The sequence below is a fragment of the Nelumbo lutea genome, chromosome 3 (genome assembly GCF_056320005.1).
Source record: "Nelumbo lutea isolate HS-2025 chromosome 3, American lotus-T2T, whole genome shotgun sequence".
In the NCBI taxonomy this organism is placed as follows: domain Eukaryota; kingdom Viridiplantae; phylum Streptophyta; class Magnoliopsida; order Proteales; family Nelumbonaceae; genus Nelumbo; species Nelumbo lutea.
Window position 1 is genome coordinate 8,316,046 of NC_142686.1, and position 13,028 is coordinate 8,329,073.

The 13,028-nt window shown below is 38.1% G+C and overlaps 1 protein-coding gene and 1 pseudogene across 2 annotated transcripts; both read left to right on the plus strand.

Moving 5' to 3' along the window:
- Positions 1–4,702: 4,702 nt before the first annotated feature.
- Positions 4,703–11,378, plus strand: LOC148862731 (ribose-phosphate pyrophosphokinase 4-like). Its single transcript, XM_088979521.1, has 7 exons — positions 4,703–5,245; positions 6,733–7,048; positions 7,497–7,592; positions 8,225–8,293; positions 8,751–8,879; positions 10,580–10,679; positions 11,069–11,378. Exons 1-7 carry the CDS (start codon positions 4,863–4,865, stop codon positions 11,200–11,202), a joined length of 1,227 nt encoding a protein of 408 aa, XP_088835647.1. The 5' UTR covers positions 4,703–4,862; the 3' UTR covers positions 11,203–11,378.
- A 7-nt stretch (positions 11,379–11,385) lies between these two features.
- On the plus strand, positions 11,386–13,028 carry LOC148862732 (tyrosine decarboxylase-like; annotated as a pseudogene). The gene is made up of 2 exons (XR_016110281.1): positions 11,386–11,521; positions 11,603–13,028. The product of XR_016110281.1 is annotated as a tyrosine decarboxylase-like (transcript).

The window sequence follows — 13,028 nt, forward strand, 5'->3', positions numbered from 1 at the left end:
TCCTTCACCGTCCTCTCTCATTCTTTCTCTCTCCCAACTCTTAAAAAATGAAAGGACGGAGTAAACTCATCTCTCTCTCCCAACTCTTCTCTTTAAAATTATGATATCATCTTTTTTCCATCGATATCTCAAAGTCAAAGTAAAAGAAGTGGTCAATTTGTATAATTTATCCGAAAGGTAGAAGAAGTTTTTGGAAAAGTTAAATTTCAGAGGAAGTTAAAAGAGGGAAAATCTGTAGAGCTACTGATCGAGGAAGTAACCGGCTATTCTGGGTTTCCTCTTATGGATGTAATTTAGCGGAATATTCATTCTCTTTCGTCCGTCCGGGAATTTTTTCTCTCTCCAACCCATTACCTTTCTCGATTTTCTTTCTCATTAGCTTATCCATCCTTCCTTTTGATTTCTTTTTTAATTTTCTTTTGATAAACCCATTTGTTTAATGGATCTCGGTCATCATTAAAACTCCTACCTCTTTGTCTTTTATTCCTTCTCGAAGTGTTGATATTAGTCGCAGTAGATAGGCTAATGATCTTTGGTGGCAATTTCTTTTAAAAGGATTTGGGGCTTAAAAGACAAAAGCATACACTCTTTAGGTAGATTTCTATTGTTAGGCATTGTTTATCATTTTCAACTTTTCCTTACTCTTTTCAATATACCAGTTTTGCGTTTCATCATTGAGATGATATGTGGAGTTCTTTAGGTGGTAGATTTATGTTGTTAAGCATTGTTTGTCATCTTTTAACTTTTTCTTACTTGGTACTCTTTTCAATATTCAGGTTTTCTGTTTTTGTCCTTGAGATGATATGTGGAGTTTTGTTTTCTGTTTATTCATGGAGAGAATGAGATGTTTTTCTTAGGATAATTTTGCATAGATAATGAGCCCCTTCTTTTGTTAATTGTATATTTTGCTAATAAGTGTTATTTAAATCAACAAAGAGTGAAAGGAGAGCGTTCAGTGTCTTGCATTGTGGAGTCATTTAATTTATTCTATTTTTCAAATTTGATGCTTGTAAATATATAAAGGGATATGATTGTGATCACCTTTTGTTGCAGATATTGGAAAAATCCTCTCAAGGAGCAAGCCTAGTATTAACCAGGACAAACTTGCAGAAACTCTACAATTTCAAGGAGCAAAAAAATCTGAAATCATAAGTTTGACAAGGGAAGAAATAATGACGGCCACTGTGGAGGTTGCAACAGAGAACAAGGATGAAGACAAGAAAAACGTTTTAGTAGTTATTCGAATGCATAGATATGGTCGAGATTTGATTAATTGGGTCCTTATTAAAGTTTCTGAACCAGGGGATGGCGAAGTTGCAGCCAATATTTGTCGAGAATCTAGTAATGGTAGTTGTCTTTTTTTTAATAAAGAAAGCAGTAATGGAGAGAGAGATTGGGATTGAATTAAATGGGTTCAATCACGACACTGTTAAGGGGGAGGGCAAGAAGAGAGAGAGAGAGAAATGTGAAGGAACTGAAGGGTAGTATCGAAAGGTCATGGACGATGAACAGTGTTTTTCTCGTCTAGTTATTACAAGGGTAGTATGGGGATTAAAAATATTGTAATGGCCTTTTTTAGACGAAAGGCTAACGAAAGGGGTCTTTGTCTCACGGTCATAGTACAGGGGGAGTCTTTTTTGCAAAACAAAGTACAGGGAGGTCTTTGTCACAGGCCCCATAAAAGGAGGGTGTTTATAATTTACCCTTTTTTCTTTATATTTATGCTCCGTAATGGTTGTTAATGGTTTCCTTTTGTCAACAAAAAATATAACATTTTATTATAAAAAAAAAAACTCACATTTTATGGACCCTTGGTCCACCTTCTACGAATACTATCCCAATCGTGTATTGGGAGTTTCTCCCATTGACAATTTCGGGAGATGTTCCCAATGCACGTTGAGATGTGTCAATAGGGCATTTGCTGGGAGCATATGTGATCTCACTTTTTACATGGACCCTCCAATAAAATTGTACCACATCATTTAATTCTTTTCATTTCAAAACTATTGGGGATAGGAGAATTTAACACCATGAATGATCCACGATTTCCCATCTCTCTCTTTCTCTTTTAATTAAACGTTTAGATAGATGATGTGGAATTACACAAAATTAGAAAAATAAAATATACAAGAAATAAAAAAATTGATGCCACATCAAGTCATTGCATTTTAATATTTAGGTATAGATGTTGGAAACTTGAGGCAAGATCTAGGATGACACAAGTGATGTGGGGGTGAAACCATTAAAGTTTGCGGCCAAAATTTATTTGGCGATGATAGAGTGCATTTGACTCTACCACTGCCACTAGATTGGGATTTTGAAGGAGTTGAGCTTGGCTATGGTCCATCCTAATGACTAGAGCTTCACTTTTAATAAAAAAACCTTGCACATGACCCAAGTGACCTCGCATAATATAAATGGGATTCAATGGTGCAAAGCCGGTTCAAACAACCATCATAGCCTTACATTGGGAATACCTCCCCATGAAATAAAGCATAGAATATCTCCCCCAAGGCCCTAACCTAGCCGACCTAAAGGTTATAGACCACATGGCATCAGAATTTCCATTAAGTGAAGCCCCACTTGTGGCCATGGTTGCATTCCATTTTGATTTTTACAAATGAAGGGGGGAAGGTGAATTATCAATTCCTTCAAAGATCAAACAATTGTGGGCTTATATCTGGATGTTCCAATAAGAGAAAAAGTTGAGTATGAAGCTCTAACATGGAGATTGGATAACAAAAATAGGATCCACATATGAAAGTATGAGCAGTCGAACCAGATAGCTTGGGAATTGGGATAAAGGATTAAAGGGTAGTGGAGCAATGCATTGTTTATTGATTCGGAAGTATGAGTCATCTTGGGCAACAAACATCAAATTGACAACGTCTCTTGTGGAGATTTAGGTTGGTTTAGCGCCTTAACCCTAACCTTGCTTGGAGATCATCCAAACCCTAACCTTGCTTGGAGATCCAAGTCCTAACCTAAGTTGAAGTCAAGTTGGGCTCATTTTTCAACCTAACATTGATTTTCACATGCAATCTCATCTGATAGGAAATGGGATCTAGTCCCAACAACTGGTCCCGATAACCATTGTAGTTATATACTAGGAACATCTTGTCGTGGAGGATAAGGGAGATATTCCAACTGCACGGCTGCAAAGTTGATGGAACTATGTATTGGGACCATTTGTTGGGATGTGATTTGAATCAATCTAATTATCCTTTTTTTCCTTTTTAATATTTCTAGTAGAATGGACTGTGTGATGCATGGTATACTTAAACCATGTATAGGCTATCATTCAAATGATCATAAATCTTTATTGCATTATAACATATAGATAAAATCATAAACAAATCATAAATCTAAATTGGAAAAATGAACCAGAAACATAACAAGGTAGGAAAAGATGAACTAACCCATGCATGTCACACTAAATTTTAACAAGGTCTCTGGTTTTTCTAGTGATTGCATGGAGTATCTGAATTTTCTAGTCCTCATCATAGACTTTAAGAAGCCCATCAATGTGACAAATGGTCTCAATAATTATGTAGAAATTTAGATAGATAAACGTATATGTTATCATTCAAGAGATCATAAATCTTTATTGAATTATAATATATTGATAAATTAGATGTACAAATAGATTGCCCAAGCAACGAACCATGGAAAATTGTTCTATAGTCTTATGGGTTTTAATCAGTTTCCACAACCAAAAATTATGTTTTTTTTTTTTTGAGAAAAACCTTAGTATAGGTAAAATGATATTGATTGCATGGGAGTATCTGCATTTTTTGGTCCTCATCACAAACTTGAAAAAGCTTATGGACAAAGTAATTCCCAAAAGGATCCATCATGAGCTCAACAATGTGAGCAATGATTTCAATAAGGGGCAACCATGTTAATCCTTTCCTATGAGATTTGTGATGCCAGGGAATGAACCCTTGGGAGTTCTAACCATGTAATTAATTGGAAGGATGCCACATTTAGAAAGGATGGATGGTATTGGTAGTCACTGTTCATGAATTTACCATGGTTTAGTGCTATTGTTCATAAGTTTTATTGGATTACATTTTATTCTTTTCAATTCATAGAATGGTAATATGTTATGAACTTGATCCATAAAAAAATATTCTTATTAGCCAATATATATAAGAAACTGACAATGTAATAAGGGATTTTTTGATAGGAAACCAAATTTGGTTGATTCATCTCGGCATTGCTCATCCTCTCACTGCCTCAAACCAAAACAAAAAGAACACTTTGCACTTCATCCCTGCCAAGTGTCGAAAAATGCAAAGATTTTTCTACATTCAATTTAGATCTTCTACTATATTTGAATGTTTGGAAAAATAACAAAGGATAGACCAGGCATGTTGAAAAAGAATTAATGCTTGTTTAAAATGAGGGCATGTGAGGGGCGTATTCAAAAAGGGCAATATTAAAAATATAAAATCAGGATGTTTTGACAATTTTAGTAATTTTAAGAGAATAAATCCTACAAATATGAGATCAGGGTGTCATTTTTATAAATGGGTTAAGATAAGATGTATTTTTAACATAAAGTCATATACATTTATGGTTTTCTACTTAACAATATTATGTATTTGAGTAAGTCATAACATTTTGTCCTAAATTAAAATGTATTTTTAAAATATGACGTTCTCTCGAATATTTAAAGTTGAATGTCCTATTGTCATTTAAGCTGAGAGTTGGCCTAAGTTGTACTTTTCCCATTCTTTTTTACCTCCTGAGTCCCGATTGATAACCGATGCACCTCTCAGGCTCTCCTCCGTAGTCACAGGCTCACAGCTACAAGAGGCTGGCCGAGACTTCTCCTCCGAAGTCAGAAGTGTACCCAAATGGCGGCAACTCCGTTAAGCTCGTCTTCTTCATGCACAAGCACAAACCCTGGCTTCGATTGTGTTTCCAAAACCCCAAAATACTCGTTTCTCACCAAGAAACCTTCAGTCATTCGATTGCCGAAGGAGAAAAGCCAGATTAATTGCGAGCTTAGAGGTTTCGGAGACCATCGGAGATGGAACACAGATTACGGGTCTCAAATCGATCATCTTAACATCATTCAGAGCTCTTCTGCTCTTCCAATGGCCGCGAATGCTGCACTAGATTCGCTTCCAAAGAATTCGAAGAAGGTCTGCCTTTTCTACTGCGCAGAGACAAAGGCTCTCGCCGAGAGAGTTGCTGCGGAATCAGACGCGATTGAGCTCCGAAGCATCACGTGGAGGTGGGTTCTTCTGGTCGCATTCATGAGGAACACTTCCAAACTGTTTCATGTTCTTGCATCTCTTTGTTTGGATAAATTTTCATCTTCTTACATCTGATTGGCGAGCTTGTGAAGTTTACATTAAAATACGGGTTAGATAATATAACGGGGTGGAGCCAAATTAAAAAAAAAGGTGGGATATTTTGTAGTTGAACGGTATTCATGGCTACAATTATAATACACCGTTGTTTTGGCTTCCATTCGTGCATTTACCTGTCTCAAATTGAGCAATTGTTCCTCCCCCCCCCAATGTCGGTTAAACTATATATACGAAGATAGGTCTAATTTTATCTTGTATATTTATTTTTATCTCAGTTTACTGGGATTGACAACTTATCAGGTGGAATTTGATGGTTCTGGTTTCCATGGACATGAACATGGGTCCTGTGAAATTTGAATCATGTTGTTGTGGTATGCTCTAGTTACATGTTCTTGCGATGGACATAAGTCTGAGGAGGATGTCAGCCAAGAATGTGATAATACTTAGACGAGAATACCTGGACAGTTTTTACCTATCAAAAGAAAAAACCTGGACAGTTATGTTTGAACATATTCTAAAAACTTACTAGCTGACAATTATCTTTCCAAATGCCAAACTTTAATGAAGCTTAGATATAGGGAATCCGTAGGGGTTGCAATGAGCCTAGATTTTCACGAGCTATTCGAGCTCGACTCGGTTTAAATTGAGCTTCGAGCCAAGCTCGAGCCTAATAAAGCTCGGCTCGTGAGCCTCGCAAGCCTAATCGATCTTCTACATACATACATACATACATATAATATTTATATATTTATATATAATAATAATAACTAATTATTAATTTTTAAATATCAAATAAAAAATAAATTTTTTATATATAATTTTTTACTTTTATAAAGCATTTGACTCATAGTCGAGCTCGAGCTTATGAGCTTTTGACTCGATCTGAACTCAAGCTCAAGTCTTTAGCTTGAACCAAGCTCGAGCCTCATATTGTCTTGGCAAACCGAGCTCGAATAGCTAGCTATTCGGCTTGGCTCAGCTCGAATCCACCCCTAGGAATCCAGGTCCTGGAAGTAGGAAGAGGAGGATGGCTGTTGCAAGTCTTTTAGACATTAAAGTCTTGGAGGAAGCAGGTGCTTATTCTCTTGTACAATTCCAAATCTTTCACTCACTTGCAGGTAACCTGAAAGGCAAAATTTCATTAATTTCTATAAGTTCAAGCTCTATCATTTTGACTCTAGGGAACAAACCCCTATGGAGTTTTTTTTTTTGTATTTTTTTTTAATTTTTTTATGCTCATATTGTTGGATGCCCCCTTGTCATGTCTTCTGGGGGCTAATCATATTCTTGTACTTTGCCATTGTTTCCTTACTAAGCCCTTGGGATATTATTCTCTAACCAAAGCCATAGAGTTAAACCTTGGTTTTATGCCCATTTCTGACATATTTTATGCAATTTACTGCTTTAGGACATTTGAAGATGGATTCCCCAACTTATTCATTACAAATGCTCATGGCATACGTGGCCAGCATGTAGCCTTTTTGGCATCATTCAGTTCCCCAGGAGTAATTTTTGAGCAACTCTCTGTTATATATGCATTGCCGAAGCTCTTTGTCTCATCATTTACACTTGTCCTCCCCTTTTTTCCCACTGGTACTTCTGAGCGTATGGAGGAGGAAGGAGATGTTGCAACAGCATTCACTCTTGCAAGGATCTTGTCAAATATACCAATTTCAAGGGGTGGACCCACTAGTCTAGTGATTTTTGACATTCATGCCTTGCAGGTTTGTGCCAATTCTTAGAATATAGTATAATATATTGTTTCTTTCTGTATGCAGGGAGCCCTTAAGGACCCTCTTCATAACCAGTCAATAATTGTCTCCTGTTTGATGAATAGTTTGAATTGGCAATTTCATCAATCAAGATGGCTGTAGAGGGGCATGGAATCCTGAAATAAAGAGATCTAGTCATTTAGATGAAGTGTCCAGTCAGTCTTTTAACCTTATATATAAGTTCCTTTGAACAATTATCTATAAACATCAGGGTATATCAATTATAAACCTTTGAACAAACTTTATTCTTCAAAATATAATTTGATATCAGCAGTAATTATTTTGTAAACTACCAGGGCCCTGGTTGTATTATCCAGTAACATGCAGGGTTTCTTGTTTTGGCCTCCCTGTCTATGCCATATTTCAAAATTGACACCTTTCTTATCTATTTGTGTTTCAGGAAAGATTCTACTTTGGTGATAATATCTTACCATACTTTGAGAGTGGAGTACCTTTGCTTAAGAATAGGCTCCAACAACTCCCTGATTCTGACAATGTAAGATTGATTCTTTTTCTAATATATATATACTTTAAGGATAGTAAAACAGCTTTCCCATCTTCTCATTTGTTGCTCTGCATCTGCATAATGTCAACAATATAATGGACAGGAAATCCTAAAAGAAAAGGAAGCTGCATGGGCGCCCATACAAATATATGGAAAATGGCATGCAGTATCCATGGCATTTTTTCTCTTCTGTTGTTAGCTCAAAGATAATTTTCCATGCAAGCCAGCAAATTTTTGTGGCCAATTGATTTGGAAATGCAGTTGTGAAGGCCCTAATTTATTGGACCAAGCAAAAGCATGCAGGGCGGGTTTCTATGTGAATGGTGCCATTATTATAGCCATTTTATAACAGTTAAAGTTTTTTCTTCTTTTGACTGAAAGTTATTGCTTCTGGAGTTTTTTCTGTTGCAGCTAGTGATTTATTTCTATTGATTACCACCTTCAAACCCATCTTCTCCTGCTTGTCAGCTTGAGATTTTATTGTTGCACCAAGCAATGGCCATTTGATAACTTTTCTTTGATTGCCTTTTCAAACTTTTGGGTTAATGGGGACATTGATGATAATGCGATAATTGCTTATTCATTCTAATTCATGACACCTGTGTCACATTTGTTGTTTTTAGATATCCATTGCTTTTCCTGATGATGGTGCATGGAAGCGCTTCCATAGGCAGTTGCAGCATTTCCCAACGGTAATGTGCCTAACATGGATAATCTACTTTTAGATGGAAATGATGGACACAAAAATGAGTCGCACATCAGAATAGCTATGCACACTAATGACAAACTTACCAGTTTCAATCTGACCTGGTTTTCACTGTTTATGGGCTTTCTCAACTGAAATGTGTACATACATTTTTGTGTGTACACAGGCATGAAAACACAGAGTGGCCTGAGTTTTGTCTAACTGGCTAGACAGTCAATAGAATGTTTGTCACCCAAGGGAAAAATGGCTCAACTATATGGACATTTTTTGTTTGTTGCTGCAAAAGGTTTTCGTCTAGACATCCCATGCCCATGTGTTTCAACAATGCCCTATGGCTCTGCCCAGCTCAGTAATTCCTAATTGATGTATCATTTCTATTGTGATTGTTAGTTATCTCATGTATCTTTTCACTTGTATAATCTGTTACAAAATTCAAAATTCAGATCGTCTGCAATAAAGTTCGTGAAGGCGACCAACGAATTGTACGCCTTAAAGAGGGAGATCCCAGAGGCCGTCATGTTGTAATTGTTGATGATCTGGTCCAATCTGGTGGTACTCTGATTGAATGTCAGGCAAGCCCATCCTAATTGATCTTTTACTCTATTTTAGTCATTTTCCATCCATTGGGATGAACATGTGTATTGCATCAACCAAATACATTATTTAAGGACATTAATACCAGTATTAAGTGAGCTTGTGCTGTTCGTCAGAATTTTTGTTTCTTTACCTGCATGATAACACATACCAAGTCTGCAGGCTTGCTGCTAGGGCTGCAACTTGGATGGGCTCAGTTTGAGCATTTGCCAAATTTTGAATGGGCCCAGCTAGGGCCCAGACCTAATGCTATGTAAATTCTTCTAGTCGGATACCTGATCTGCACTCCTACTTTGCTGCCCTTCTTGATAAGCTCAACCCCACGGAAATGCTTAGTGGTATCTGGTATAGTTTTTTGGATTACCATTTACCAGAAAAAAGCTCATCATCTAATGCACCAAATGCTGATATGTTCCCATTGTATGTGTTCAGATATGTGGCTTTGAATTTCAGCTGTTATTGGTAGGGTATTGTACAAGTTGAGTTGATCTGAGCTTTTTTCCCAACTCAGCTTGGGCTCACAAAGTAACTTTTGCACTTTGGATTCTATGCCTCTTTGTGCCACATAATTTTTTTTTTATTATTTTTTTAGTTTTCAGTTTACCTCTTATCTGTTGGCAAGCTGAGAGATAATATTCCATTTGAATTTCTTTAAGGCTATTCCCTTCCTTTCTCTCTCTACTTTTTCCTTTAAACCAAACACAGCCTAAGAACAAAACCAAAAACACAAAAGTACCCACTCATCTTTTCAAAACATGACTAGACTGAAACCTGTAAAAAGCCCTCTCTTGAACTCCAACCACCCTCTTCCCACCATGACTCCAATGGAACTTTTGGCTTTGAAAGATGAATGGAGAGAGATCTCCATTTCAACAAAATCTATTGTACCCCAAACCAGCATTGCTCTTTGAGACCAAATCTGCCTTATATTTCCTTCTTTTTTATTTTTTCATGTTGGCTTGTTAGAGTGAATTAATTCATGGTGTATCCAATGTTTTATTTTTAGTTTTCAATAAATACAACTCTGTAAAAGAAAAAGGAAATGTTCTGTTATAAATGTTTGGTCTTTTGGGGTTTTTAAGAACTGGGGTTGATATTCTGGTAGAATCAATGCAAGCCCATTGAGACGATCTCGTAGTTTGGAGATTGTGTAACACAGAACATTTAAAAGCTGACAAAATCATAAAAGAGAAACTGACGCCTTAGATTACAATTGATGTTGCTGGACCCACAGTACCTCATTCCAATTCCCTCCCATCCCTGCTAGGCTATCTGCCAAGCTGTTAGAAGACCTTGATATCCAGCTGAACGAGCAATTGAGATTGGCTGCCTATGTCATGGCTTCTCTTAACTGGCTGAACGAGCAGTGGAACATTATACATAGGAGCACCCTATCCACCAACTTCTTTTGCAGTCAATATAAAACATTTCAACATACCATACATAGAGATTCAAAAAGAAAATAATCATAGGCTGGGACACCCCCAAGTCCTTGCTTTCCATTTTAAAATGATAATTTGACCTTTACAGGGCTTCAAGCAAATTATCAATTGCCACCAATTATATAGGGAATAACTAGAGTACTATTTGGTTTGCAATACACAAATTTATCATCTAATCCCTTCAATATCACTGTTATTTAATTTGAAAATTTTAACTACACTGCCATTTATTTCAGAAAATGCTGGCTGCACATGGAGCATCCAAAATCAGTGCATATGTGACACATGGAATTTTCCCTAATAGGTCCTGGGAACGGTTCCAACACGATAGTGGAGGTATGTATACATTCGTTATGCTTTAGTTTGATTAGTGATGACCAAATGTAGAACTATTGTCAGTGTTGTTATAACTTTCGGTTATTAATTTACATGTTCCTTGTTTGCGGTAATTAGATCTAGATATGGACCTTTTTAGATGCCCTACCAACATGTCATCAGTGGATCTTTTAATCAGACCATCATTAGTTTAGAATTTAAACTGGGTACACATTCATTCATTCATTTGAACTGTTCTGGAAGTAGAATGCTGGATGGTAATTCTTGTTCCAGATGGAAGGTTCATATTTCATGCTAACGTTAAATGTTTTAGTTGCCTATTTCTGAGACATTTCATTTTATTTTCGTTCTTTATTAATTATTCTTATATAAGTTCTTGTGCTTCTCAGGGTCCCCAGATAATGGACTGGCCTACTTTTGGATCACAGACTCCTGCCCTTTGACAGTGAAGGAGGTTAAAAACAGACGCCCCTTTGAAGTGCTTAGTCTTGCTGGCTCCATAGCAGCTGCCCTTAAGATATAACATAGTCTATGTTCGGAGAAGTTCTATTTATCTACCTACTCTTTTTTTCCCCTTCGATTTGCAAGTTCTGATCGCATTTGGAGAGTCTCAGAATTTTGGACTAGTTGCGGCTTAAATGCATTTGTATCATTGCCTATATCGACAGAAAATAATATCAATCCTTGTTCCAACTTCAATTACTGAACCCATTCTGGGTATTCTTTCTCCTATTCTACTGTGAACGGAAACCCTCGGTGCCCCCTTTCGCAACCCACCCACCCAAGATAAATTCTTTCGAGTTCCGCCGGCGGATGCCGATGGCCATACAAATGGCGAGAAGGTAAGTATTCTGTAATGGAGGGAAGTAAGCGTCGCTGGTTTTCTCGGCGCCCCCTAACTACTATTCTTACTTCCCTTACAGCGGTAGCGTCGCTGGTTTTCTCGGCGAAATGCTTAGCATCGGATTTAATGTTGTTGGGTTCAACTGGATGTCGTCGCCGGCGGCCACAGAGCTGGAGTGCATAGTCATGGATTGGCTTGGCAAGATGCTTAAGCTCCCCAAGCCTTTCCTCTTCTCTGGAAACGGTGGTGGTGTGCTACAAGGGGCTACCTGCGAAGCCATCCTTTGCATGCTCACGAGAGCCAGAGATCGGATGTTGAACAGAATTGGTAGGGGGAACATAGGGAAGTTGGTGGTTTATGGATCAGATCAGACCCATTGTGCACTCCAGAAAGCTGCCTAGATTGCAGGGATCTTTCCAAGCAACTTCCGTGCCGTTGCAACGAGTAAGGCCACCTCATTCGGGCTGGCCCTCGAGTCTCTTCGGTCTGCAATCCAAGCAGATAAACAAGCTGGGCTCATCTCATAATTCCTCTATCGACAGTCGTCAACCCAATTGCTCCTCTATGCGCAGTGGCCAAAGAGTATGGAGTTTGGGTTCACATCGTCATAGCATACGCCGGAAGTGCATGCATATGTCCTGAGTTCAGACACTTCATCGATGGGGTAGAGGATGCCGACTCGTTCAGTTTCAATGCACACAAGTGGTTCTTCACCACTCTCGATTGCTGCTACCTTTGGGTCAAGGACCCTAGCGCCCTTGTTAAGGCCCTGTCAACCAGTCGTTGATTCCGAGCAAGTGATAGACTACAAAGATTGGCAAATAGCCCTCAGTCATCGATTCCGAGCCATGAATCTCTGGATGGTGCTTCGGAGCTGTGGTGTGGCCAGCCTAAGAAATTTCCTTCGAACCCACGTGAAAATGGCTAAGCACTTCGAAGAGAAGGTAACCATGGACAAGAGGTTTGAGATTGTGGTGCCGAGGAATTTCGCCATGGTATGCTTCCGGCTGCTACTGCCGCCGGCGAAGGATCATGAGGATGACACGCTCAGACAATTGTCGGAGTTGGAACATGCAAACGAGACCAATTGTAAGTTGCTGGAGTCAATCAACTCGGCTGGGCGCATATACATGATGCATGCTGTGGTTGGGGGTGTTTACATGATCAGGTTCGCTATTGGTGCAAGCCTTATGGAGGACCGCCGTGTGAACTTGGCATGGAAGGTAGTGCAGGAACATGCAGAGGCCATTCTCAAAGCGTGCTGACTAAGGTGGCGACCTGCGACCACCACTCCGCATTCGTGGAGTTGAGGGTTTAATTCGAACTTACGAAAATAAGTAAGGCCCAGGAAAAAAAATATAAGAAATTAATCACTTGGGTTCATTAATTTTGTTTCTATTCATCATCTGTAATTTTTTTCTTAAATTTCTTTTGTATCTATTAAATCATCTACATTGAATTGTTTCTACTATGAAATTATCAAATTATTATTGATTTTACAACAA

Excerpts from the sequence above, each read along its gene's own strand:
- LOC148862731 (XM_088979521.1), top strand. The coding sequence starts at position 4,863 with ATGGCGGCAACTCCGTTAAGCTCGTCTTCTTCATGCACAAGCACAAAC. Across the intron at positions 7,049-7,496 it reads TTGACATTCATGCCTTGCAG|GAAAGATTCTACTTTGGTGA; the intron begins GTTTGTGCCAAT and ends TTTGTGTTTCAG. Across the intron at positions 8,880-10,579 it reads GTACTCTGATTGAATGTCAG|AAAATGCTGGCTGCACATGG; the intron begins GCAAGCCCATCC and ends CATTTATTTCAG.